This window comes from Mustela erminea, chromosome 18 (genome assembly GCF_009829155.1).
Source record: "Mustela erminea isolate mMusErm1 chromosome 18, mMusErm1.Pri, whole genome shotgun sequence".
Lineage (NCBI taxonomy): Eukaryota > Metazoa > Chordata > Mammalia > Carnivora > Mustelidae > Mustela > Mustela erminea.
The window spans coordinates 11,542,238-11,569,076 of NC_045631.1; the positions used below are offsets into that span (position 1 = coordinate 11,542,238).

A 26,839-nucleotide genomic window follows, 5' to 3' on the forward strand; every position below is an offset into this window, starting at 1 on the left:
ATGTCAGAAGGAGGATCATCAGCTTCCAGACCACAGCTGGCCACAGAAAGCAAAACCACAGGTAAGTTTATCACAGATATGCATCTAGAGACAAAGGTCATTGTTATTCTAATGAAGTCTCAGATTCGAGTCAGAAATTATGGATGGTGAGTTTAAGATTATAGTGCTGGTGTACATTATAAGGCTTGGTGAGTAAATGTAATTCCTAGAGCAAACATATTCTAATAAATACAATTTACTTTAACCTTCATATAATTAGCAAATGCAATGTCATAGAAGGAACAAGGATAGCAGACACACGGTATATTCTACATGTGGTTCCATCTTTACATTCTTTAACCAGATTTAAAGTTAGAACATCTCCAAGTTAGCAGTTAATAGTTCTTAAAACTATTAAACGAAACTTATTTCAGGGTGCCTGGGTGGCTCAGCGGGTTGAACCTCTGCCTTTGGCTCAGATCATGGTCTTGGGGTTCTGGGATGGAGCCCTACAATGGGCTCTCTGCTCAGCAGGGAGCTTGCTGCCCCCACCTTCTCTCTTCCTGCCTCTCTGCCTACTTGTGATCTCTCTCTCTGTCAAATAAATAAATAAAATCTTAAAAAAAAAAAGAAACTTATTTCAGGAAAGCTTTTTTCCATTCTTAGCAGACAGGAAAAGAACTCAATTTTATTATAAGAAGGAACTAAATGCAAATAGACATAATTTAAGTTTTATGACAGCTAGTTCTTCATGAAACAGCTGATTGACACTCATGGCTGCTAGAATGAATTATAATCTCTAGTTAGGGCTGAATTAAAGCATGAGGCTTATAACTTTCTTTTGCCTGCCGACCTAGGATGCCGATAATAATTGTAACAATAATAATAACATTGAAAGAAGGTAACACTTACTGAGGATTTACAATGTGCTAAAATCTGAACTGTGAATATTTAATCCCCAGAATTACATTATGAGGCAGACTCTCACTAAGGCACTCACTTTACAGCTAAGGAAATGACAATTTAAAGAAATTAAGTTCACAGAGCCAGGAAGAAGTGGATTCTTATCCAACCCATGCCCTTAGAGTTAAACAGTTTGTACATCTCATAATTCAACAAACTGATATTTCCAAAATGTCTCTTTTTCAGACTATTTTAATAAAATGGTGTTGTTTTTAATGGATAATCAGCACCCCTAAGGTAGGGTCATCACATGTTTGTTTTATTGTTGTTGCTGTTGTTTTCCCACAAAACATTCCCTTCCAATCTCTTTCTCCTCCCATACTGGTTTATTTCTCTTTCCTTTATCTCTTTTTATCAATTATTCCTTCCTTTTATTTAGATTTTATTTATTTATTTGATAGAGAGAACATGCACACAGGAGTGGGGGGCAGACTCTGCACTGAGCAGGGAGCCGAACACAGAGCCTGAGATCTAGAACTGAGCCAGAGGCAGACACTTAAGTCTGAGCCACCCAAGTGCCCCTCAATTATTTCTTCCTTTTGCCAATTTCTATTTTCCCAAATCTTCTCCCATTATCCTGGTCTGTACAATAAGCTTACCAGGAGTATTTAGCAATACCAGAAAACTCCTAAAAGGTGGTCCTTGGGGTTTTAGAGTCCGATAGTCATTAAGCCAAAAACTGGAAACCAGAAACAGAAGCTGAAAACACAGAACTGTTTTCCCTACTCCTGCTAACCCTTGAACAACAACAGTTTGAGCCACATGGGTCCGGTTATATTGACATTTTTTCAGCATATACAGCACAGTACTATACATGTATTTTCTCCTGATTTTCTTTTCTCTAGCTTACCTTATTATAAGAATACTATATTAGTTCATATTGATGTAGTTTTTCAGTGTAGGTGAGATGCAGAGCTGACAGCTGAGAAGGAATTCTTGAGATGTCTTTGGTGCAAAAGCTGGTTTTATTAAAGCATGGGGATAGGACCTGTGGGCAGAAAGAGCTGCACTGGGGTTCTGAGGAACGGCTGATTATATACATGGGAGTTGGGGGAGATAAGGGCAAAGGGAGGTGTCCAAAAGGAGTCTGCTAAAGAAGACTCGGGATTCTGGAGGGTTTGCCATTGTCAAGCTAAGATCGTTTTTCCCCCTAGCACAGCATTAACATTATGATAGTTGGAAGTTTCCAGAAGGAATGCCACATATATCCTCAGCTTTGTCCTCAGCTTGCCTTATGCTTCCTCATCCTCAGCTTGCCTTATGCTCCCTCATCCCATATGACATACAAAATATCTGTTAATCAACTGTTGATGTTATTGGTAAGGCTTCTACAGTGGGCTGTTAGTATAGTTATGTTCTTGAGACACCAAAATTAATATGTAGATCTTTAACTGTGTGGGGAGGTCAGCACCCCAACACATTATTCAAAGGTCAGCTACACTTTCTTATGAAAAATGTTGCTCACTAACATTTATCTTGGTTTAAACTGAAAACAAAAAACCTGCCTGATGTGAAATTAACAGTCTATCTGTAAAGTTGTTTGAATTTGGGGATAGAATACTCTGATAAAATAGAAAGAGTTTGAAGGGGTCATTTGCTTGAGCTCATGCCTTCTAACCAGCAAATTATGACTGCACCACATCTAAGCCAACAACCTTACTTTATAAATGAGGACACTAAAACCCAGAGAAGTAATTCATGCTCAAGGTGAAATAAATAAGATAAAAGATAATAGATTTGCACCAAGACGGAGGGGACAGAGAATATCAAGCTTAAGCAAAATAAGTCAGAGAAAGGCACCTTTCCTCTCTCCTTTAGTTCAAACTGGCAGCATCTTACTGGTATAATTCAGTTTTTACCCCTGGCTTCTCCTAAGAAGTTATGCTAAATCCATGAAGCACATTTGATCTCTTTATCAAATGGCTGTTCATCCACTCCCTTCTTGCTCTTTTTAGTACATTTTGATCTCAGTCCCTCATTCTTGCAGCAATCCCTCATTTTCACAATATGGATAGACTGAAAACATCCCGATCTCCAAGTTCTGGTTAGTTTTTGCTTAACAATTCCTTCAATGTATCTCTCTCCTCTCAAATTTTATTATAAGCAGTAAAGAGAAACCATGCTGCTCCTTCAGCACTTTGCTTAGACACCCCATCCCTAAATAGCCCATTTCACTGCTCACAGGCTCTACCTTCCCCAGACCAGGGAATATCATTCAGCCGTGTTCTTTGCCACTTTTTAATGAAGTTTGCTTTGCTTCCAGTTCCTGTTAACTTATTCCTCATTTTCACCTGAGACCTTACCAAAATTACGTTTAATGTGCATATTTCTATCAACACTCCCTTCAGGGCAACCGAGAATTTCTAGCATGTTCTCCAAAACTCTCCCAGCTTCTGCCCATTCCTGTCTTAAAGCCACATCCGCAGGTGGAGGTAATTATACAGCAGCATCCCACTTCTTGGTACCAAAATCTGTATTATCAGTCAGTTGCCATAACAAAATACCACAGACTGGGTGACTTCAACAACAGAAATTTATTCACAGTTCTGGAGGCTGGGAAGTGCAAGATGGAGGTCATCGCTGTCTTCCTGGCTTATAGACAACTGTCTTCTTGCTGTGTACTCAAATGGCCCTTTTATGGAGAGAGGGAACAATCTCTCTGATGTCTCTTATAAGGACCCTCACCCTATCTGATCAGGGCCCCACCTTTATACCCTCATTTGACCTTAGTTACTTCCTTAGAGGACCTCTCTCCAGACACAGCCACATGAGGGGTTAGGACTTTAATATATGTATTCAGTGGGGGACAGAAACCTCTAATTCATTATATATATATATATATCACAATATATACCTAAGCTAAAAAAAAATACAAAAAGATTCAAAGTAAAAAGATGGACAAAGTCAAGACATGCTAGACATCAATCAAAGAAAACCTAGTTTAGCTATCCTAGTATCACACAAAATATGCTTTCAGGTAAGCAGCTTTACTAAAAATGAAACATTTCACGATGATAAAGACTCAATTCACCGGGAATACATATTTATCACAAGTGTGATCATGTGTTAAAAGAGATTCAAAATCTATAATGTAAAAGTTGGAAAAACGAAAAGAAAAAGCAACCCTATGGGGAGAATGTAGTACAACTCTTTCTGTCTGATAGAGCAAGAAGACAAAAACAAATCAGTGAGGGCAGAGAGGACTTAAACTTCATGAAAAGGGTCTTTAAAAGGGTAAGATGTAGAGCACCTGGGTGGCTCAGTCAGTTAAGTGTCTGACCCTTGATCTCAGTTCTGGTCTAAATCTCAGAGTTGTGACTTCAAGCCTTGCATTGGGCTCCATGCTGGGCATGCAGCCTACTTTAAAAAATAAAAATTAATTAATTAAAAGGGTAAGATGAAAGCAAAAGAAGAAGAAGAAGAAGAAGAAGAAGAAGAAGAAGAAGAAGAAGAATAAGAAGAAAATATATATCTTCAATGACCCAGAATTATTCTAGAAAAATACCGGCATAAGATGTGGGGGAAAAAAGAAAAGTAACATGAGAACATACTAAATTACTTGTCTGGTTCAGGGAAAAAGTGGACATTTAAACATTTCAGAACTCGACAGAAAAATACAATGTGCTTAAGTGAGGAGCAACCACCATAAGAAGAATAAACAAATGTATCTCTACTAAACCCAGAGAAGAAAACCTATCCAGGAAATAGTGGGAAATTGAAATGACAGTAAAAACATTTTCCCTTTAAAAAAAAATTCTCAGATGGTGAGTTCTGCTAAACTTTACAGAAAAAATCATTTCCCATGTCGACCACAGGACTGTGTGTTTCAGGGAAGGTTATTTCAACTCTCTGCATTTTGGTTTGTTAATTACATTATTACATGTAAAGTGCTTAGCACAGTGCTCCATAGAAGGCATTCAGTAAATATTAACTTTTGCCATTCTTATTACTTTCAAGACTATTGTTACTGCTGTTTCTGCTACTATTATTCATGACACTTTATAGTCTCCTAAGTCTCTGACATAAGGGACTCAATAAGTCTATCAACATTTTCGAGTTTGACTTATGCAAACAGATATAATTAGATCTTGCAGGCGTGGTGAATGTTTCTTAGCAAGATGAAATCCAGAGAAAGAGAAGTTTGTGTTAACTCCAGTGTAAGCCAAGAGTAATATAGAGTGTGGCATGGCTTGCTAAGGAGTAGAACACATTAGAAAGTGTCCGTTACACTGAGGAACTGATTTGGGTGTGAAAGTCAAATTCTTGCCCAGTTATTGTAAGTTAGAAAGAACAACAAGCTAAGAAAAGCTGAATCTTGTCCATGATTTGCTGGCAATGTATCAGGAAGCACATCCCTAACTGAGTCTGTACTCCAAGACGTACATCCTTGCCTCTGTCTAATAGGTAGTAAGTCCCAAGTTGAAGCTGGCTTTGAAAATAGTCATTGTTCAAGAAACACTTATCAATTTATCAACTTTAATCATTTTATCAATTTAGCAATTTCAGCCAGTTTATCAATTTGTCAGTTATGTCATGCATCATTTGTCACTCTTCTTCAGATACCAAGCATTTCCAAAACTGAGTAGTTTATCAACATCAGATGCTATGGAGACCCTGCCTAATGGAGTGAAATTCAAATTAGGAGTTTGTGTTATCTCTATGGATAAGAAAATAAAATTTGCTTTTATTATCAATCTCTACAACGATATGGTGATGCTCTACCTTTCCAGGAGCAACACTTGAAAATTTAGTAGAATATTTATGGGAATAAGAAAGGTGGACACCTGAACAGGTTGGAAAATATATAGAGCATGAATGCATAAGCTCATAGCAAAATGTTTGGCAAGAAAGGGAATGTTAATGTTAGTGTGAAATACATAGTGGATTCAGTTATTAATTTTCCCACCAAAGTTTTACTTCAAAAAACCAAGAGTGCAGACTAGTCAGTGTCTCATAATAGAAAAAGAGCATACCTTAGGAACTAGTTTGGGGAGATATTTTAGTTCCTTTCCTTTGTTTTTCAATTAGTCATTTGACTATTTTGTGCACTTCCTTTCCTTGGGGAAATGTTCTGAATCTGATCTGATTATTTTTTAAACCTATTAATTGCGTGCAAAATACTTTTGGTATTTGAAAATTAACAAAATGTTCTTAACCTCAAGAGAAAATGAGTTGGAGAAAATTAAAACAAGTTCAAAACATTAAGTACATTTTTTGAAATCCCTCAAGTATAGGAAGAATGTAGGTAGAACTGAACAATACTCAGGTTTGGACCAGAACTTAGACATCTAAAGTGTCAAAAATGATTTTACATGAAATATTCTGTTTTCTTTTTTTCTTCTTTTGGACTTCTTAAAAAGAAAAGGATGGATTGGAGAAAAGCATGAAAGAGGCAAGCTTATCAGAATTCAAATTTGTCTAGGGTATGTTGGTGTAACTAGCCTTCCCCAATCCATCAAGCTTACCATCCTAGTAAAATTTCAATTCCTTTCAAATCAGTGGAAAGTTGCCATGCTAGTACTGAGGGTAAATCAAAATATAAACAAGACTGAATTCTTCCCCACACGAACTGTTTAATATGATGACATGGGATTGAAGAAGAAAAATAATGTCATAATGTTGTATATGTTTATAATATAATCATATTGCAAAGAGGGTTTTCAAGGTCATCCCCCAGAAGTCAAAGGGAGATGAACTCTACTTCTCACCTTTTAAATCCTTCCTATCCTCCCCAGGCAATTTGGTTCCGCATCTGTTTCAGACTCTACAAAACTTTTTTTTTTCTTTTTAAAGATCTTATTTATTTATCTCATAGAGATCACAAGTAGGCAGAGAGGCAGGCATAGAGGGAGGGAGGAAGCAGTCTCCCTACTGAGCAAAGAGCCCAATGTGGGGCTCAATCCCAGGACCCTGAGATAATGACCTGAGCCAAAGGCAGAGGATTTAACTCACTGAGCCATCCAGGCACCCCTCTACAAAACTTTCTAATGTGCTTACTGTTTATACCACAAGTGAGATTCCATTGTAAACATTCCTTGATTATAGTTCTAAAACCATGGTAAGAGTATCTTTTGCCCCAAGCAAGATGGCAGCATAACATGCAGGGCAACAGAGTGGCAAAGGTGTGGACTTCAGAGCCAGATGACTTTGGTAAAAAGCCCTGGGTCACCAATGGAATAGTTACCTAATCCCCTAAGCCTTGGTTTCCCCATCTCCAAAATGGGAATATTAATACTTCCTACCTCAAGAGTTTTGAGGCTCAATGAGGCAGTGTTGAGAAAACTAGTAAACATAAATGTTAGCCATGATTAGCTTCTCGTTTAGGTAAATCCATTACTGCACTCCACAAGTATTTCCTGGGTGCCTATCCTATGCCACATACTGTTCTAGACTCTGAACCCTACCAGTGAGTAAGATCGACAACATCCCAGACCTCAAGGAGCCTCCATTCTCATCTCAATAAGAAAATGGGTTCCATTAGGAAGGAGTACATCAGATATCATTTTGTACCTGCTTGCACAAAACAGCCAATAAATGTTTATGAGGAAATCATAATGAGTAGAAGGAGGAAGACATGCTTCGAAAATCTTGTACTCCTGGCCAAAAGAAGTAATTATGTGGACAAACCAATTGTATTCTGCTAAGGAGATCTGGAATCTAGTGTGTTAACATTTCTGAAAACTCAACTCTTTGGTATTTGAAAACATAATGAACTTACATGAAGTTAACATGGCATCATGCCATGTTTTGCTCAAGAGGCAGAGAAATGTGTGGCATGGAGCACACTTGTGGATTGTGGTGTTCAGCCAGGTGAGGCCCAGATCACCTTGGGTTTCATGGCCATTCAGTCTGCACCATCTGGCTGCCAGTTGGAGTCTTGTCTTTGCTCTTGACCTTAGCACCAAAATATGCCCAGAGTAACTGCAGGAGGCCCAGGAACACCTAGCTGAGGAGATTCACTCTGATAAGACTGGAGTTACTTTTCAAACACATGTTATTTGAGGACAGTTAGTAATTAAGACTTATTTATTTATTTATTTATTTATATTTATTTCAGAGAAAGAGCACACAAGCAAGGGAGGAGCAGAGGGAGAGGGATAAGCAGACTACACTAAGCACAGAGCCCAATGTGGGAGTCAATCCCACAACCCTGAGATCATGACCTAAGTTGAAATCAAGAGTCAGATGCTTAACCAGCTGAATTACCTAGGTGCCTCTAGACTAATTTTTATTCACTCTTCACAGCAAATAAGAACCCTATACTTTTTTAAAAAAAAAATAAAAGAACTCAGGAATTCTTAGTCTAATTGTAAAAATATGTTTTGTTCATTGAAAGAAACTTTGAAGGAAACTAAAAGCTGTAACTTTACACACATACACACATTCTTTTTACAGAGCAAGTTTTGAGAATTGTGTAGAAACCAAGAAGGAACTTGTAGAGACATTGGTCTGGGAAGTCAGGAGACTTGGTTTTCAGTGTTGACTACAATCAAGTAGTTGCTTGGACTTAAACAAGTGAAATCACATGTCTGGACCCAGTTTCTATCTGGAAAATGGAACAGTTAGGGTCTCCTTCTGGTTTTTTTAATATGCATTTATTAAATAATGATCTACCATATGCCCATCTCTTCCATACAGTATTTAAAACAGCCTTATATAATAGTTACATTTTATAAAGAGGAAAATAAAGCTCAGAGAAGCTCATTAAGTTACCCAAGGCTACTAGATATGGGCAAAGGTGTGATTTAAGGGTATTTCCTCACATTAAGTCACATCCTCTTCATAGCAAACTACAGCTGCCTTTAATTTACTAGGATATAAAATGGCTCTTGATTTGAGAAGAAATAATAATCCTGAAAACAAAACCTCACTGCCTGCTTGGTCCTTTGATGGGTTCTGCTCTTTCACTTATTTGTAGATGGGTTCTACTCTATCACTTGCTTGTAGGAAATCTATGGTTTACAGTTGTAAACTGTAAGGTAGATAACTTGATAGGTTGAACCCTATCCAGAGAAGGTATCTCAAGCTTCATTGACATTTGCAGGCACTCAAGAGATGTGATCTCAAATAAAGAGAGATCCACTTGTGCCTCAGTGATTATGGAGAGATGTAATCAGAAAATTAGATGGCATATAGATCAAACCCAAGCAAAACAAATTCTCAGGGACTAGCAGACTTATTGGACTGACCAATAAATGCTTACCTAAATAGACCAAAATTCATCTTCCAGGAATCTGAATAGTGAAATACAGAAAAAGCAGGCCATCTGGTAGCCTTAGAGCAGACACTATATGCATATTGTCTTCACCTTAATGATGGACACCCAGTGAAATTAATTGGCTCCTAGTTTTGAGAATGTCAGACTTGTCTTGGATCCCAAAGCGTTTTCCAGTTCTTGTTCCATTTTCCACAGGGATTGTTCTACTCTGCACTCTGTTCTTGGGTTTCTGAGACACTAAATTGCCAAGGAATATATGTAAACTACTACATTAAACATTTTTTTAAAATTGTTTGGAATACTTGACTCTAGTCTTTGCAATACAAAGAGCTAAATAAAACTATGCACAATCTTTTTGTTATACTATAGACTGCTAAATTCTATTAATGTCAACAAGACTGAAATTAATAAGGATTTTGCACCTGATCTGCAAATTCCAAGGCCTGATTTATCATCACTACATATGCTTTCTGTTATTCTTTTGGCTACTCCAACTGGATCAATTATATTCATTGAGAATCTTAAGAATTCAGTAGGACCTACCAAGCAGAGACATCTAGTACCATGACTTCCCTATCAGCCCAAAGATCACTTTCTTATAAGACCAATTCCATAGTTTCTGGAGTGAATTTTTAAGCATTTGAATTTTCAGCATATCTCCTGCACACATACACAAACAAAGCTTCTTCCACTATCAACATTACACACACACCAAAGACATACAAAGACATACATTTGTTATTATCAGTGAACCTACAGTGAAACAGTATTATCACCTGAAGTCCATTGGTTACTTGAAGGCTCACACTTGGTGTTGTACATTCTAGAGATTTTGTTGAAATATATATATATATATTCATATATATATATACTCATATATATATTCATATATATATATATATATTTTATATTCTCCACCATAACAGTATTATATGGGATAATTTCACTGCCCTATAAATCTTCTGTGCTTCACCTATTCATCCCTTTCTCCTCACTAACCCCTGGCAGCTACTGATCTTTTTCCTGTCTCTATAGTTTGGCATTTTCAACAATGTCATATAATTAGAATCATAACATACTTAGCCTTTTCAGATTGGCTTCTTTCACTTAATAATATATATGTAAGTTTCCTCCATATCTTTTCATGGCTTGATAGTTCATTTCTTTTTAGGGCTCAAAAATGTTCTATTGTCTGGGGGCACCTGCATGGCTCACTTAGTTAAAGCATCTGCCTTGGGCTCAGGTCACAATCCCAGGGTTCTGAGATCAAGCCCCACATTGGGCTCCCTGCTCAATGGGAAGTCTGCTTCTCCCTCTGCCCCTTCCATCACTCATTCTCTCCCTCCCTCTCTCTCTCAAATAAATTAATAAAATCTTTAAAAGAAAATCTTCTATTGTCTGGATGTGTCACTGTTTTACTTATGCATTCACCTACTGAAGGACCAAATAATCTTGGTTGCTTCCAAGTTTTGGCAATTATGAATAAAGCTGCTACAAACATCTTTGTGCAGGTTTTTACATGGATATAACTTTTCAACTCATTTAAGTAAATGCCATGGAGCATAGTTATTGGGTTGTATGGTAAGAGTATATTGAATTTTGGAAGAAACCACCAAACTGTCTTCCAAAATGGCTATTCCACTTTGCATTTCCAAAGCAGTCTATGAGGTTCCTATTGTCTACATGCTCACCAACATTTGATGTTGTCAGTGTTCTGGATTTGGGCCATTCTAATAGATAAACCATTGTATCATATTGTTTTGAGATTTCCTAATGACATATAATGTCGAGCGCATTTTCATATGCTTATTTGCAATCAGTATTATTTCTTTGGTGAGATGTCTGTTCAGAACTTTTGTGGAATACTTAAATCTGGTGGGTTTTTTTATTATTATTCTTTTGAGTTTTAGAGTTCTTTATACGTGTTGGGTAACAATCCTTTATCAGATTTGTCTTCTGCAAATACTCTTTCCAAGCTTGCGTCATAGTATTTTAAGTGTAATGATCAACCCTGAAGGATGGATGCTTTATAGAAACAAAAAAACATTTAGAAAGAATTCTTTGGTTATAAAAATTTAGACTCATTTTTAAAGATGCACTGAAAATGGACTATGTTAGGTTTATGGGCTATCTCACTGACTACTAAACTATGGTGGAATTAACTGAAATCTCCCAAAGAGTCCCCTTACATCAAGAGGAGATTGGAATCTAGTCAAGATTGGTGCCAGTCTTGGATTTATGGAAAGCACCAGCAGCAAATTGTGGTTTCTGTTAAAATGCATGCAGGCATAGATGGGACAAGAACCTGTTAAAGTAACTTTCAAAAAAAAAAAAAAAGCTCAAGGATATTATCTTTTATAGTGCAAGAGACTTGGACCAAAGGCTTTTTTTTTAAAGTCTTTATTTATTTGACAGACAAGAGATCACAAGTAGGCAGACAGGCAGGCAGAGAAAGAGAGGAGGAAGCAGGCTCCCCATCAAGGGGACAGCCCGATGTGGGGCTTGATCTCAGGACCCTGGGATCATGACCTGAGCCAAAGGCAGAGGCTTTAACCCACTGAGCCACCCAGGTTCCCCAGACCAAAGCTTTTATAAGATTAAATATATCTCTTGTTACAGTATGCTAGTCAATCTGTTATCTCTGAGAAAAATTAATTCTCACTAGGAAGATGAGATCCAAATGTCTAAGCATTTGATCCTACTACCATACCACCAAAACCACTAGCACTACCCCTAAAATAACAAGTCTAAAACACCTCTGAAATAAGAAAGCAGTACTGTAATATACCAGAAAATGCCTGGAATCCCCATATATCAGTGATGGTTTTACTGCATACAAAACTCACTCTAGTTTGGGTAAGCTAAAGGGGATTCATTACAGGATAGCTAATGGGTATCATAGCAGTTGGGAGGGCTGAAGAAGATTAGCTCTGGGCTGGACTTATGACTTTAATGTCATAAAGTCACATTACAGGACTGAGCTTCTGGACCTGCCAGAAGGAATTGGCTGCTGTTGCTGGCTCCAGACTCAGACCACCTATGCCACCACCCACAGCAGAAAAGAAAGATGCGCTCTGCCTCTCAACACCTACAAAGCTAAAGCCCTAACGCTGAGACCTTCACCACAATTGTTGCAGAAAATCAAGCTCCCCTGCAACTTGGCTTGCCTGCCAAAGTAACAGAGACAAGAGAAGTCAGCCTCTGCTTCAGAGTGTTCCGCTTGTGCCTTCTAAAGCTCACGTGTTGTAAATGATCAGTGTAACCGAGATCACATCCAAAACTAGAGCTTCAAATGCATCTAAAAAATGTAGTTTTGAGGGTTCCAGCCCCAGTATTTCAAGAAGGCCTTCTAGAAGAAAGGTGGAAAGGATACTCAGTGCGGTGGTACACCATCCCACCCATCCTGAAAAGTGAGTAGAAAGCATATAATTGTTCAAGGAAAGCCAGGGCAATTCCAGAAGAGTAAGTGTCGGGGCCATGGACACAATTTATTGGAAAGAATCATGGAGCAGCCACCAGAGTGGCTCATTTCCATCTGGAGTAGGAAACACAAATATGCTGGAGCATTGACTGTAAATGTTGGGCCAGAGGCCAAGCTCAGGAGGAGTAGGGAGCTCTAATTCCCTAAGAGAAGCCTACTGAGATGCTCTGTCTGGCAGCTAACCCCCCTCTTCTACAATCCCTGTTGCTGACTCTGGTGTACATAATACCTTCACAGGCAGGCTGACCCAACCTGAATTACAAAGATAGCCATGCATGCAGACAGTAAACATCTAAAGTAAGCAAACACCATGAAAGAGTAGCATACAAGCTAAGGAACATCACTAAGGGAGAATTTATGCAGTAAACAAATGGAAACTTTGAAAATAGTACAACTGAAAACCACAGAGAGATGAGAATGGATCCTGTATCCATGAAACAAAATACTGTTTTTAAGAACCCCAGATTAGAAAAAAGAAAATGCTTACCAAATAAAAATATTAATAGGTAAGCCAAAAGCAGAATATATTAATGCTCGCTGGAAGCCTAAATTGTGCTCAGAATGACAGAGATGGTGTAATAGGTGCTGAGGTCCACCACCCAGATCCCTGCCAGGGACCCAAATGTTCTGCCACCTGCTGGCTGCTGGCAGCTCACAGCCAAGTCTCTCTCCAGGAATTACCCATGAGAAAGAGAATTGCTTTGTCCAAGTTTATGTCCTTTCTCCAAAGGCACACAGGCCCCCTTGCTTGGATTCAGGACAATCTGAAGGGTCATCCCAGCCCCAAAGCTCCCTGAACAGTCAGTTGAGGCTTTTCTTACAACTGCAACACAGTTCAACTCTCCTTTTACCCTACCCTCCTTATCTTTCCCTCCCAGATATTGTTTCCAAGAGAACTTAAGCAATAAGCCTTCTATCTGCAGATCTCCATCTCAGCATCCATTTCCAGGTAGCCCAATCTAAGGCAGACAGAAAAAATAAAAACAAAAAGACCTGAAGACATCGAGTGTGTCTCCATCTATATGATTGGAATTCCAGCAGACAAGAACAGAGAATGGAAGGGAAGGAAAAAACAAAGAACATATAAATAGAATTCCCAGAATTGATGAAAGAAAGATTCTGATCATATTGAAAAAGTCTACCAAGATGAAAAATTTTATATATATATATATATATATATATATATATATATATATATATATAATATATGTTATATATTATATATGTTGACTTACATGGAGCCGCCTTGGTGGCTCAGTCAGTTAAGCATCTGCCTTATGCTCAGGTCATGATCCAGGGGTGCTGGGATGGGGTCCTGCATCAGACTCCTTGCTCAGTGGGGAGCTTGCTTCTCCCTCTCCCTGCAGCTGCCCCAGCTTGTGTCTCTGACAAGTGAATAAATAAAATCTTAAAAAAAAAAATCTAAAGACCTAGTTAATAAGGTAGAGCCAATTAATATAGTAACGTGTATACTTTGAAACCAGAAAATAAACTTTTCTTAGAGAGTATTTTCTTAGCACAACACATAATTTAATCATTTAAAAACATCTGCAGAGTAAGAGATATTATAAACAAAACAAAAAGGCAATAGCACGCCAGAGTAAAATAATCACCAACATGCTTCAGTGTGTTTTGTGTTTTTGCCCAGCACCTATATCAGCACTACGATTTTGCTCTTGGGGTACCATTATGACTATCTGGTGGTGATGAGACCTCCCTCCGGGCCCCAGGGCAAGTGTGAGGAAATCAATTCATCATATACCTGGCCACAGGATCAATTCAAACATGAGCATAGGACCCATTGGGAGCCAGTTAGAAGGAGCGAATGACAGGACTTGAGTGCAAGCAACTGAAAAAGACTCTGCCACTGAATTTATGGAGTGAAGCTGTAAGATGCAACCATCCTGGCATCAGAGCTGAAGAAACAGAACCCAGGAATGAGTCCCAGAGACTTACAGTGTTGCCTAAATAGATTAGATAGAATTAACCAGGATGCTCAATGTCTTTAAACTCTGCCTGAGGTAGAGTCAGGCAGGGGGTAAACAACTAGAAAAGACTTTGAGGCTGAACTGTGATATATAGATAACTATGCAAATGAAAGAGCAGTTATTACTAGGTGTTGTGGATTCAATCACATTCTCCAAAATGAAATGCTGAAATCCTGAATATATATAAATATACATATATATACATATATGTATAATGTATGTATATATGCACATATACACGTATACATACACACACACACATGTACATGTGTCTTTATTTGCAAAGTGTCTTTGCAAATGTAATCAAATTAAAATGAGGTCATACTGGATTAAGGTGGGCCCTAAACCTCATGACTGGTGTCCTTATAAAGAAAGAGGTTTGGAGGAAGAAAGATACACTGGAAAGAAGTCCACATGAAGACCAGGGCAGAAATGGGAGTTATGCTGCTGATGCAAGCCAAGGAAGGCCAGAGATTGCTGTCAACCATCAGAGGTTAGAAGAGGCGAGGAAGGATTCTTCCCTATAGCTTTCATAGGGAGCCATGGCCCTTCTACCTCCTTGATTTCAGACTTCCAAAACAGAGAGGATAAATTGCTGTTCTTTTAAGCCATCTAGTTTGAAATAATTTGTTATGGCAGACCTAGGAAGATAAAACAACAGATGATTATTAACCTTAAGGAAACGCAAAGAGTTGTGCAAGGAAGTAACAGGTATAATACAGAAATCAGGTCCAGATACCATTTCTATAGACAGAATAATGTAAAAATCAATCAGTCAATCAATCAATCACAATATAACCATATTGGGAAAAGAGGGATAGGGGGCCTGGCAATTATATTTGTTTTCGGGCAGCAGGAGAATCAAATTCTTGCCTTCTATCACGTGAACTTTACCTTCTATCATAAGAACTCAATAGATAATGTGAAAATTGAGAAATGAAGTAATATTGTTATAAGCTTCGTACATAGAGATATGAATAAATGGCCAAAGAAGCAGATAAAAGTTGAAAATGGTCATTTCTGAAGAATAAGACATGAGAAATTAGATCTTGGTGTACTCGACTGGACTGCTTTTCATTACTCATGTAGCACTATTTGGCTTATTAAATTATGCATGTATCAATTTTAATGGAAATAAAAACAAAATTCAAAAGGAAAAAATAGGCAAAAATGAACAGACAGTTCACAAAGAAAGAAGTTCAAACAAAGAACATATGAACACATGCTTAAACTCAATGACAACAAGGCCAATTCGTTTTAAAATAAATTTAAAAAATAAGTCTAATAATAAAAAAATCAAATATTAAGTCTCCCACCAACTAAGCACAATTAGATTGGAAAGAAATTTGAAATTTGAAAATTGAATGTGTATACAATACTGCTAATCCACTCTGGCTTGGATCCAGGAAACTTTTGTACAGGATCAGAAAAAAGCTTGTTTGAGAAAGTTAATCACAGTGTTGCTTAAAATAATGAAAATCTGGAGAGGATTAAATGTTTACACAATAGATATTTATCCATTCCAGATAAGATATTTTATATTTACATATGATACTATCTGGCATTGAAAAAGAATGAAAAGAAGTAAATCAACTTTATATATATGAAGGCACGGAGTGAGAACTTTCAGTGAAAAAGAAATGCGAAGAACAGTTTGTCCAACCTATTACCAGCAAAACAAATTTGAAAACATACTAGCCATTCACTGTTCCTGAATATCTGAATGTAAAAACGTAAAAATATTAATTAGAGAGATACACGCTAAATGTGTGAGAGAAGTCGGGCTGGAGAGAGGTTTACAAAATGAAACTGAGGGTGAATACAGAAAAAACACCCACTTCATCTGTATTATGTTAGTTCTTATTTTTAAAAACTCTATTAAGAATAGGAAATTGGTTCTGCAGATTTTGGGTCTGTGAGTCTCCATAACCATGTGAGCTAATTCGCTATAATAAATATTACTTTTTGGGGCTCCTGGGTGGCTCAGTGTGTTAAAGCCTCTGCCTTCTGCTCAGGTCATGATCCCAGGGTCCTAGGATTGAGCCCCACATTGGGCTCTTTGCTCAGCGGGGAGCCTGCATTCCCACCCCCCACCCCACCCCACCCCCCCCACCCCCGCCTCAGCCTGCCTCTCTGCCTACTGGTGATCTCTGTCAGATAAATAAATAAGATCTTTAAAAAAAATAAATAAATATTGCATTTAACACAATTATTAAATAGTAATATATAGTATAATATGTATTTTAAAAATAAAATAAACACTCCAAAGGAAATATGAGAAATTAGTATTAATTATCAATTCTGGGTAATAGATACTCAGGTTTTTAAAAATGGTATCTAGATATTTACTTGTATCTTTATTACTCAAATTTTAAAAACTAGATGTAAAAATGTTTTATTGGGAAATTACGAAATTTGACTCAAAAAGAGTGCAAGTGCCTGAAGAATCTAACAATCTATAGAGGATGCCCCAAAACAGTAGAGAACCATCCACTAAAAAAACAAAAACAAACGAACAAACAAACAAACAAACAAAACCACGAAGCACTAAATCCATCCAGTTTTATGGGTGAGTTCTACCAAATGTTCCAGAAACAATGTCCTAACTCGTCCTGTGAGGACAGCATAATCAAAACAGAGCTATATTATTAGCACTCCAAATTCAGTAGGATATTAAAAGAAAAATCATCTTGCTTGAGTGAGACTGATAAAAAGTGCCTTCACGATTCAACATTAGGAAGGTAATTTTTATAATACACTAAAGTAAAAAATTAAGTGAGAAAAAATTTTAATCTTAAAGCTCAAGACTTAAAGTTCAATTGATATTTAAAAAAGTAAAATTTAATAACCATATGTATTTGTTCAATTCTTTGCAAACAAGAAATAGAAGAAAACTTTTGAATGTAAAGGAAAAAACACTCCCCTTAGTCAAAAACAATCGAGGATGCCCTGCATCAAGGGCTAACCTATAAAATAAAATAAATTTTAAACATTCTAAATAAGAAAGCAAAGGTCAGCAGTTCCAGATTACATAACCCTTAGAATTTCCAAGAACATTTACCGACAGACTTAGAAATAACAAGCCTGGATTCATCTCTCCGCCTCTGGCGCCCCGCCCCCACGGCTCCGCCCCCCCTTGCCCCGCCCTCCACTGCTGGACCTGCGCGCGTGGAATTTTGGCGCCTGCGCGTGGGACGGAGGGAAGAAAGATGGCAGCTCGGAGCTTCCCCGCGGGCGCGTGGGCCGAGGCGCCTTCACCAATGTGTACAAGTCCGTGGAGGCTAGGTTCCTGCTGCTGGAGGCGCTGGAGGCAGCAGCGGCTGAACTGACAGGATGCGAGGAGGACGAGGATCCCCGTGGGAGAGGGCTTCAGTGTTCTGGAGAGGCAGCGGCAAAGGAGAGCCCGGGAAAGAAGGCGTGCAGTCCGCAGGAGAGGAGGCGGTGTCCGCAGACTTGGCGAACATGGATACCAGAACGCCGGTACAGACGATCTTCCTTTAGATACCTGTCATGAGCGGGCCGGGATGTCTCTACTTTGCTGAGGTGTTGCTTTGGTCTGGGGAGCTCCACCGCTCCGTACTACGCCAGCGTGTATCTTTTCCACAAGCCCCCAGAGCAGTGATGTGATAACACGTTCAAAACTAAATATTCTGAAAACGTGGCTTATTAATATAATTTTTTTCGTAACTATTAGAAGGTGCGTGGCATTTAGTTTACTCAGTATACAAAAGCACCCTATAGTAAGGGAAGGACACAAAAATGAAGTGAGATTGTGGGATCATGGCGTGGATAAGTATTTTGAAACCCACTGAACAGCATATTCTGCCCTGAACAACTAGCCAGTTAGCCACGTGGGGCTACAGAACCCTTGAAACGTGGCTAGTGCGACTGCAGAGCGTAATTTTTCATTAACTGAAAATTTTAAATAGCTACAGAGCTAGCAGCCTATGGAATTTTCCCTAGCACTTTGTAAATAACAAAATTGACTTTTGAAGTGTCCCTCATAAATTTTAAATGACATTAAAAGAATGAATACCTGCGTTTTTTTTTAATGAAAGGAATTTGAGTAATTAGATTTATTTAAAGATCAAGACTTGAAATTGGTATCTCAAGATGAAACAGCAGTCAGGCTTCATAGATCTGTATTTCTGTATTGTGTTTCTCTCTCTTAAATCTGGTCAGATTTTTCCATATGTAAAATGCCCCAACGCTTATTAAATCAGCTTTTCATTGTAAACGATGGAACTTTGGGATTTACTGGAATGTCGAATGGTATATTTCTTTTTGTAATTTGTCTTTTAAATTTCAAGATAAAATTTCTTTTAAGTTTCAAGGTACCCCAGACAGATGTACAAGCACAAACTGCATTGCAAAGTATGCTGTGAAAGGAGCTGATTTTGTTATAAAGTCAGGTTATTTCTGTTCTTGGGATTCTGTTTATGAAAGCATGATAGTTATTTTCAAATAAAAGCCTCCTGGTAAGGTTCAACAGATAATTCAACAGGTAAGGTTGTCAGATAATGTGGATTGATTCCAAAAGTTAGAAGCTGCTAGAGTTTATTTTTGGGTAGTCGTCTGAGGCGTTAGTAGCCAGCAAGACGTAAATCCCATTAAACCCATTTCTGTGATGGAGTAAACTAGTGCTTTTGATGCATAAGTAGATTATAGACAGGGAAGTAAATTTAATTGAAGGATAAAATAGAGTGTAATAAGGAATTTATTCAAAATAATTTTAAAGTTATACTAATAATTCTAAGATCAGATTCTGTGAGACTTTCTCTCTTCAGTGTACAGCTGTACAAATAATGAATTTCTTCCCTGCTCTAAATCTATTAAAAGAAAGGGGGAACTTTTTTTTTTCCCTAGGATATCCTAATGGATTTGTGAATGTTATGTACTTTTAAATGATAGAGAAAACATCATAAATAAAGAGTATAATAACTAACCCTATCATTTTAGGGAAGTACTAAACTACTAAACCCTTGTGAGAAGGGTTGATGTTTATCATATTAATATTTTCAACCCTCAACCTTATTCCATCGTTTTATGTGATGTTTTGTGGTAATTAATTGGAATCCATCTATTTTATGGACTTTAATTACACACCCCAAACAATTCTGAGTTAAACAGTATTAAATGAGCACAAAGTGGTTGTCAGAAATTAGTGTGTTTGGGCGCCTGGGTGGCTCAGTGGGTTAAGCCGCTGCCTTCGGCTCAGGTCATGATCTCAGGGTCCTGGGATCGAGTCCCGCATTGGGCTCTCTGCTCAGCAGGGAGTCTGCTTCCTCCTCTCTCTCTCTGCCTGCCTCTCTGCCTACTTGTAATCTCTCTGTGTCAAATAAATAAATAAAATCTTTAAAAAAAAAAAAAAGAAATTAGTGTGTTTATAAATTTCTTTTGTATTTCCATATATTTGCAGGCGAGTGATGCTGGAGAAATACACATTAAAAGTAGATTGAGCGTCATTTTCTGTGATGTATATTTTTATCCTACTATACTCATTTATTTTGCTTTTTTAGAGTGGAAATATGCCTTGAAGTAGGATCAGGGTCTGGAGTGGTATCTGCATTCCTAGCCTCTATGACAGGTCCTCAAGCGTTGTACATGTAAGTATAAGTATATCAAATTCATCCACATCTTCCACTAAGAAATTCACTGGGGTATGACTGCCTGAATGAAATCATTTTTGTAAATGAATGGTATATATCTGAAAGGGTCTACTTAAGTGTAGTAAGGACTCAGATTATAAATTATTCTTCCCTAAACATTTTAACTGCATGTCCAAAACTGTTCCATCATACTACATAATTTATAGAAGCAACAGAATAATTTTAGGGCATTTCTAAATTTGAAAATTTTTAGGCAAATAGCCTGATTACCAGAAAAAACTTGAAAATTACTTAAATTTTTAAGAAAATTTGAGAATATGGAAAGTTTAAAGAAGAAAATAAAAATCACTTGCAGTTCTACCTAGACACATGGTCCAAAGTGTGTTTCTTTCTTTTTTTCCCATTTCCTATGTTTTTAATGTTGTATCATGACTATGTTTCAAAAATTCCTTTTAAATTTCATTTTTGGGGTGGCATAGTATTCATTAGATTCATAATTCCTTCAGATGTGTATGCATGTATGTATAGTTTCTATTCTTGCACATTATATCAATATAACAATCTTTTTTATTAATATAACATCTTATTTCTTTTTCCTCCACCATTATTAAAGCATTTTCATTTTTTTCTAAATCTGCTTTTTAAAAAAGCAGTGGAACATTTTAAAATTTTTCAGTAATAGGTTGCCTCATGGTTGCAAAATACAGTTTTCTTTCTTTCTGTTTCTAGGTGCTCTGATATCAACCCTGAAGCATCAGCTTGCACTCTGGAGACAGCACACTCTAACAAAGTCCACATTCAGCCAGTAATTACAGACTTGGTGAGCTGTTCATCCTTGTCCAATAACAGTTAAGTTTTTTTTAAATAAGTGAAGGTTAAGATGATTAGGTCAAAGAAGCTTGAGTGATAAATTAATTAACTTTTAATCCACTAAATAGTATACACCATAATTTACAAAGTAAATTCTTAACTGATGTAATTCATCTTGTCCAAAATTCAAAGGAAACTTCTACTGTCTTGGAAGGATCAGTCATCTTTTGGTCAGAAGTGACAGAGAATCCAGTTTAAACTGGCTTAAGTAAAGTGTGTGGCTTCAGGCACAGCTGGCTCCAGGAACTCAAATGATATGACAGGAATCTTTTTCTTAACTCTGAACTTCTCTGTTGGCGCTATTTCTAGGTAGTCTTTTCCTCTTGGTAAGAAGAAAATTTGAGAATATGGAAAGTTTAAGGAAGAAACTTTCTCAGTTCTCAGCAAACACCTCCCTTATCCTTCCATGGAAAGAAACTCTTTCTATTTAGTTAGTCTTACAAGCCCCAGAATGAGTATTGCTTGGATCATCTTGGATCATATGCCATCTCAAAATGTCTCACTGTGGCCAAAGGGGATTGAAATATGCAGATGACTGGTTTAGGCCTGAGTCATAGTCCCACCCCAACAGCTGCATTGGGATAAGCCCCACCCAAGCTAAATGGATTGAGAATGTGAGGATAGAGAATTTACCCATTAGAGATCAAGGAGATGAAATCAGAAGAAAGAGGAGAATGAGGCCTGGAGAGATAAAAAAACACATCACTATTACAGAACCACCATTTCAAGTTACACATATATTTCCCAGTCACAGTTTTCCTTTAATATTTTAATTAGTAGGACTTGGATAATTTTGGCTATTTGTTGTTGTTATAAGTGCTTTTTTGTAAGCAAAAAATCTTAACACCATGTATCAGATAGGGATAAGAAATAAAAATGCTTTCCGTGCTTCTTGACGTGTATTCTTATTGTTAAGAGTATTTAGTTTTTCTGCTTTTTTAAACTCAGAAGTTATTTTTCAGCTTAGAAGGAATTAAGAAAAATATGGAAGAAATTCTTACCTATTAGAACTTGTTACTGCTATTAAAAACTAGATTATCAAGAAAGGTACTTAGGTGAGTTACATGATTTACATTAATTTACATAATTTACATTAAAGGTTTTGCCCTTTAAAATTTTAACTTACTTCTTTATTGTCTCTATGACTAGTGTTAAATATATGGTTTTGGTATATAAAAACTTTAAATAAGAAATTCAAAATATCTTTTTTTTAACAGAGGTAGAAACTGAGGTGAGGTTCATTTTTTAAAGTCATGTAACTAATAGAGTGATAATTACAGAATTTAAGCCCCGACAATTGAGTCTAAATCTAGAAGTCTCATGGCTGTTTCAGGCCATGGCTCATGGTCTTCCATGCCAGTCAGCTCTTTCTGTGGTTTGAGTGATGGTGACCCTGAATGCTGATAAAGAAAGAAGGAAGAAGGAGGCATTAGCGTAGGTATTATGATCCACTTACAAAACTCTGTTTGTTTAATATTCAGAACACTAGGCATAGATTATCACAGCCATGATAAAAATCATTGTTTCCTTTGTTGTTTTTTGTTTTGTTTTGGTTTTTTTGTTTTTAAGATTTAATTACTTGACACAGAGAGAGATCACAACTAGACAGAGAGAAAGGGGGAAGTAGGCTCCCTGCCGAGCAGAGAGCCCAATGTGGGGCTTGATCCCAGGACCCTGAGATCATGACATGAGCCAAAGGCAGAGAGGCTTAACCCACTGAGTCACCCAGGCACCCCCAAAATCATTGTTTTAGATAACTAAGCTTACCTGTTTACGAAGTAGTACTTTTATTTTGCTTCTTTTTTAGTTTTAGAAAAAAGACTTTTTTCAGATATGGCATATGGCTTTCCTGACATTCCTAAAATAAACTAACCATAACTTAAAATAAACTAAACATAACTTTATCTTTGATTGATTCAGGGTCATTAAAATGAACATTAGTTGCTATTCTGTGCTAGCTGTGATGAGGATTACTCAGGGCTTTCTTCCTTACACTGAGTAGCTAGAGCCTACAGTGATTTTGAGTTTTCATTTCCTCTCTTTGTCTCTTTTCTCTTGCTTTATGTTGTCTTATTTTACTGTTACCTGTTAGTGGCATTTCCGCTCTCTCTTTCCATGTGCTGTTTGCTAGAATACCAAACAAGTGATTTAGTTAAACTTGTATTTAAGCTAAGAGTTCAGGGGCTCTAAATAAGAGCCTCTCGTATAAATAAAGTGCATTTTGCTGTTTGAATTTAAAACTTTTTGTCAGAGGCCTTTTTGCTTACTTCCCCATTTTTAGATCTGTTCTAATGCTCTGAGACCACCCAAAAGCTGAATGTGGATGGGTGAAGGGTGTGTGTGATTAGACCTTATATCCAGTCTACAGTGACTTTGTCATTTAATCCATTTTCTTTTTAAACTACATAATTTTATGTATTTTAATATCAATTTTGCCCTTTATTTAAAATCCATACTGCAATGATTATTAATATGTAGTACCTCAGAACAATTTTTTAAAAGATTTTATTTATTTATTTGACAGAGAGGTAGAGAGCACAAGTAGGCAGAGCAGCAGGCAGAGGGAGAAGGAGAAGCAGGCTCTCCACTGAGCAGGATGCCTGACATGGGGCTCATTCCCAGGACCCTGGGATCATGACCTGAGCCAAAGGCAGCTACTTAATGACTGAGCCACCCAGGCACCCCCACCTCAAAGCCATTATAAACAATTACAAAGCAAATTCTTTTTTAGTTTCCCTTCTTAACATTTCTGGAAAATTACCTTCTGGACTTTTTTTTTTTTTAACAGTGTGAGAAACTTAATTTCTTTATATAATTGAAAACTGACTATTTTAAATGTATTTCCTCATGCTGCAGTATCACTACCAAAAGGAACAGCAGATAACTAGTCATCTTCCTACTTGCAGACAAAGGTGTTCCTGAATCACTTCCCTCAAAAATGTTACTTTTCACTTTTTAAATGAATAGAGAAAGAAGAGGTACCTCTGTAACACCTCCTAAAAGATACTATTCATGTGTTCTCTTTGAACTTTACAGTTAACAGGCCTATTAAAATGACAAACAGAAATGCTTTTAGAAACCTGGATAAAATGGAAGTTGTAAGGCTGTGTGTATATAGCCCAGTGATGTGTCCAGTGCTGAGATGGTAAGACTGAGTGTTAAATAATTGAATCACATGATGTAAAAGCTCTTTCCTCTCTAATCCTCCTTCAGCCATTTTGATTACATCTGGGAGAAGGTCTCAGTTTTAACACCTTTTAAACACTTGCAAATGTCTCTTTTTTCCCTCTCTCTTAAAGATTTTATTTATTTACATATTTATGAGGTTACTCATTAGCACAGTAGGTAGTGAATCAGTCTCATGTTTACATACTTATGTATTTATTTATTACATATTTGAAAGACAGACAGAGAGAGAGCATAAGCAGGGCAGAAGGAGGAGACGGACAAGCAGTCTCCATGCTGAGAAGCCTCCCTCCCCCCACAGTGGGCAGGTGGGTGTGGGAGTGCTTCATGTGGGGCTCCATGTGGGGCTCCATGTGGGACTCCATGAGGGACTCAATCCTAGGACTCTGGGATCATGACCTGTGCTGAAGTCAGATGCTTAACTGACTGAGGCCCCCCAGGCGCCCCTCCAAATGTCTCTTTAACAAAGAGGCAGAAGGCCTGCATCACCCTCAAACTGAAAGCAGTAACTATAACCATGACATTTTTAAAAATTTATATCCCATTTATTCTTGTAGTCATTTCTATTTCCAGGAAGTAATACTGATTTCCCTTTAGAGCAAATTTATTTAACAACAACAACAAAAAAAGTCCATTTAAAGAAAAATATTTAGTGAATAATGGTAGGTCTCTATACATATATAGGAGAATTGTAAGAATGTTAATAAAATACCTGATACTTCGGACCCTGCCTTGAAGTATTTCAGCTATTCCATCTCAAGAAACAGCCTCAGGGGGCGCCTGGTTGGCGTAGTTGGTTAAGTGCAGTTGCTCGGTGACTGACTCTTAATTTCAACTCAGGTCATGATCTCAGGGTTTGTGGGATGGAGCTCCACATCAGGCTCCATGCTCAGTGGAGAGTCTGCTTCCTCTTCCTCTGCCCTTTTCAGGCATGTGTGCATGTGTGTGCGCTCTGTCTCTCTCAAATAAACAAATCTTAAAAAAGAAAGAAAGAAAGTAAGAAATAGCTTTAGAGTTCATGGATGAGAGTCTGTACAAAGTGGTAATTGAAGGAAATGGCTTTAGGGGTGAGAGCCCATCCAGATATGGTGTTTTTAGTTTACTGTGCCTGTGACAGTGCAGGGTAGCATGATGAGACATGGTTTTGTGAGTATGTATATAATTCAGTCATCAGAGGAACCAAAGGAATACTTTAAATGGCATTGTGCCTTGAAAGCACTTTGTTTAAAAAGACATTTTTGTTGCAGGTTCACAGAATATTGCACACAATGGTTTAAAGATTTACAAAATGCCAGACAACTGAGATTTTCAGTGTCTCTTCCACAATTTTCAGGCCTCTCTAATTGTCCCATCCAATATATTTATTTATGTATCTTTATTTTATGAGTAAAGTAGAAAGCGAATATACATACATATATATACACACACACACACATATATATGCACAAATATATGTGTATATATTTTTATACATATGTATTTTTGGATGTTTTTTGTTATAAAACATTTCTCTTGGTTACAGAAAATAAATGTTTAAGTTAGAGCAATAGGTTTAAAGCATATGTATATCTATATAGAACATAGGAGAGCTTGCTTCCTTATTTAATCTTTGAAAAGTGAACCCAGAGTATAAACATATGAGCTGTTGAAAAGCAGAGGCTTTTTATACATTATGTGTTCATTCTGGTAAATAGTTTAATTTCCTGTTTTTAGGTAAATGCATATAACCTATATCTGAAAGAAAATGTAAAAATATTTATCTCTGTATACAGTTTTAGCCCTCTAATACATTTTTCTCTAAAAACATGGGAAGAAAGTATTTTTAAAGATTTATGTATTTATCTGTTTTAATTCTGAGTCCAGTTTAAAATTCTGACTATTGAAACATTTAGGTCAAAGTCTTATTACCGAGATTGAAGGAAAAAGTTGATCTTCTGGTGTTTAATCCCCCCCGTGTAGTGACTCCACATGAAGAGATAAGATGGGTAACAAGATTTAATTATTATTATTTTCAGCTATTTTCTTTACAAAATCAAATGAACTTATTATATGACATTAGTCAGCTGCTGATTAACACAAACCAGTCTGATATTACTCATAATTGTCAATAGTTAAGTATGTTGGCAGACAAAGGAAAGGAATCTCAAAGTAATGGAAATACAGTGACCCATATTATCCTTAAAATTCCTATCAAAATCTAGCCATATGTTTAAATTTGTGTGTGTGTCCCCTTTATCATGAATGGTAAATTTGCAAAACAATATTTCTAATCATCCTTAAATTCATTATAGGAATTCTTTCTGAAAGTCAACAATTTCCTCCTTTCACAAGTGTAGGGGCACTGATTCTTATTTCAGGTAGGGAAAATAAATATCTTGAAATATATGATTTGGAAAACCTCAATAATGAAGAGGTAAATCATATCTGAATTGAAAGAGAGAATGGTCAAGGCAGACAAAGTTTAATAATGAACTAAGGCCAGCTTTCCTTGAACTTCTCATGACCTGTTTTATTCATCAATGAATCATGGCCAGGATGATAAACA

General features: G+C 37.1%; 1 protein-coding gene across 1 annotated transcript; it reads left to right on the top strand.

Annotated features, from left to right (window-relative positions):
* Positions 1-24,698, top strand: LOC116577948. Its single transcript, XM_032321739.1, has 5 exons — positions 1-61; positions 17,713-18,109; positions 20,149-20,235; positions 20,968-21,058; positions 24,145-24,698. Exons 1-5 carry the CDS (start codon positions 1-3, stop codon positions 24,163-24,165), a joined length of 657 nt encoding a protein of 218 aa, XP_032177630.1. The 3' UTR covers positions 24,166-24,698.
* Positions 24,699-26,839: the final 2,141 nt, after the last annotated feature.

Excerpts from the sequence above, each read along its gene's own strand:
- LOC116577948 (XM_032321739.1), top strand. The coding sequence starts at position 1 with ATGTCAGAAGGAGGATCATCAGCTTCCAGACCACAGCTGGCCACAGAA. Across the intron at positions 62-17,712 it reads CACAGAAAGCAAAACCACAG|CCTGGATTCATCTCTCCGCC; the intron begins GTAAGTTTATCA and ends AGAAATAACAAG. Across the intron at positions 21,059-24,144 it reads AGCCAGTAATTACAGACTTG|TTAACAGGCCTATTAAAATG; the intron begins GTGAGCTGTTCA and ends TGAACTTTACAG.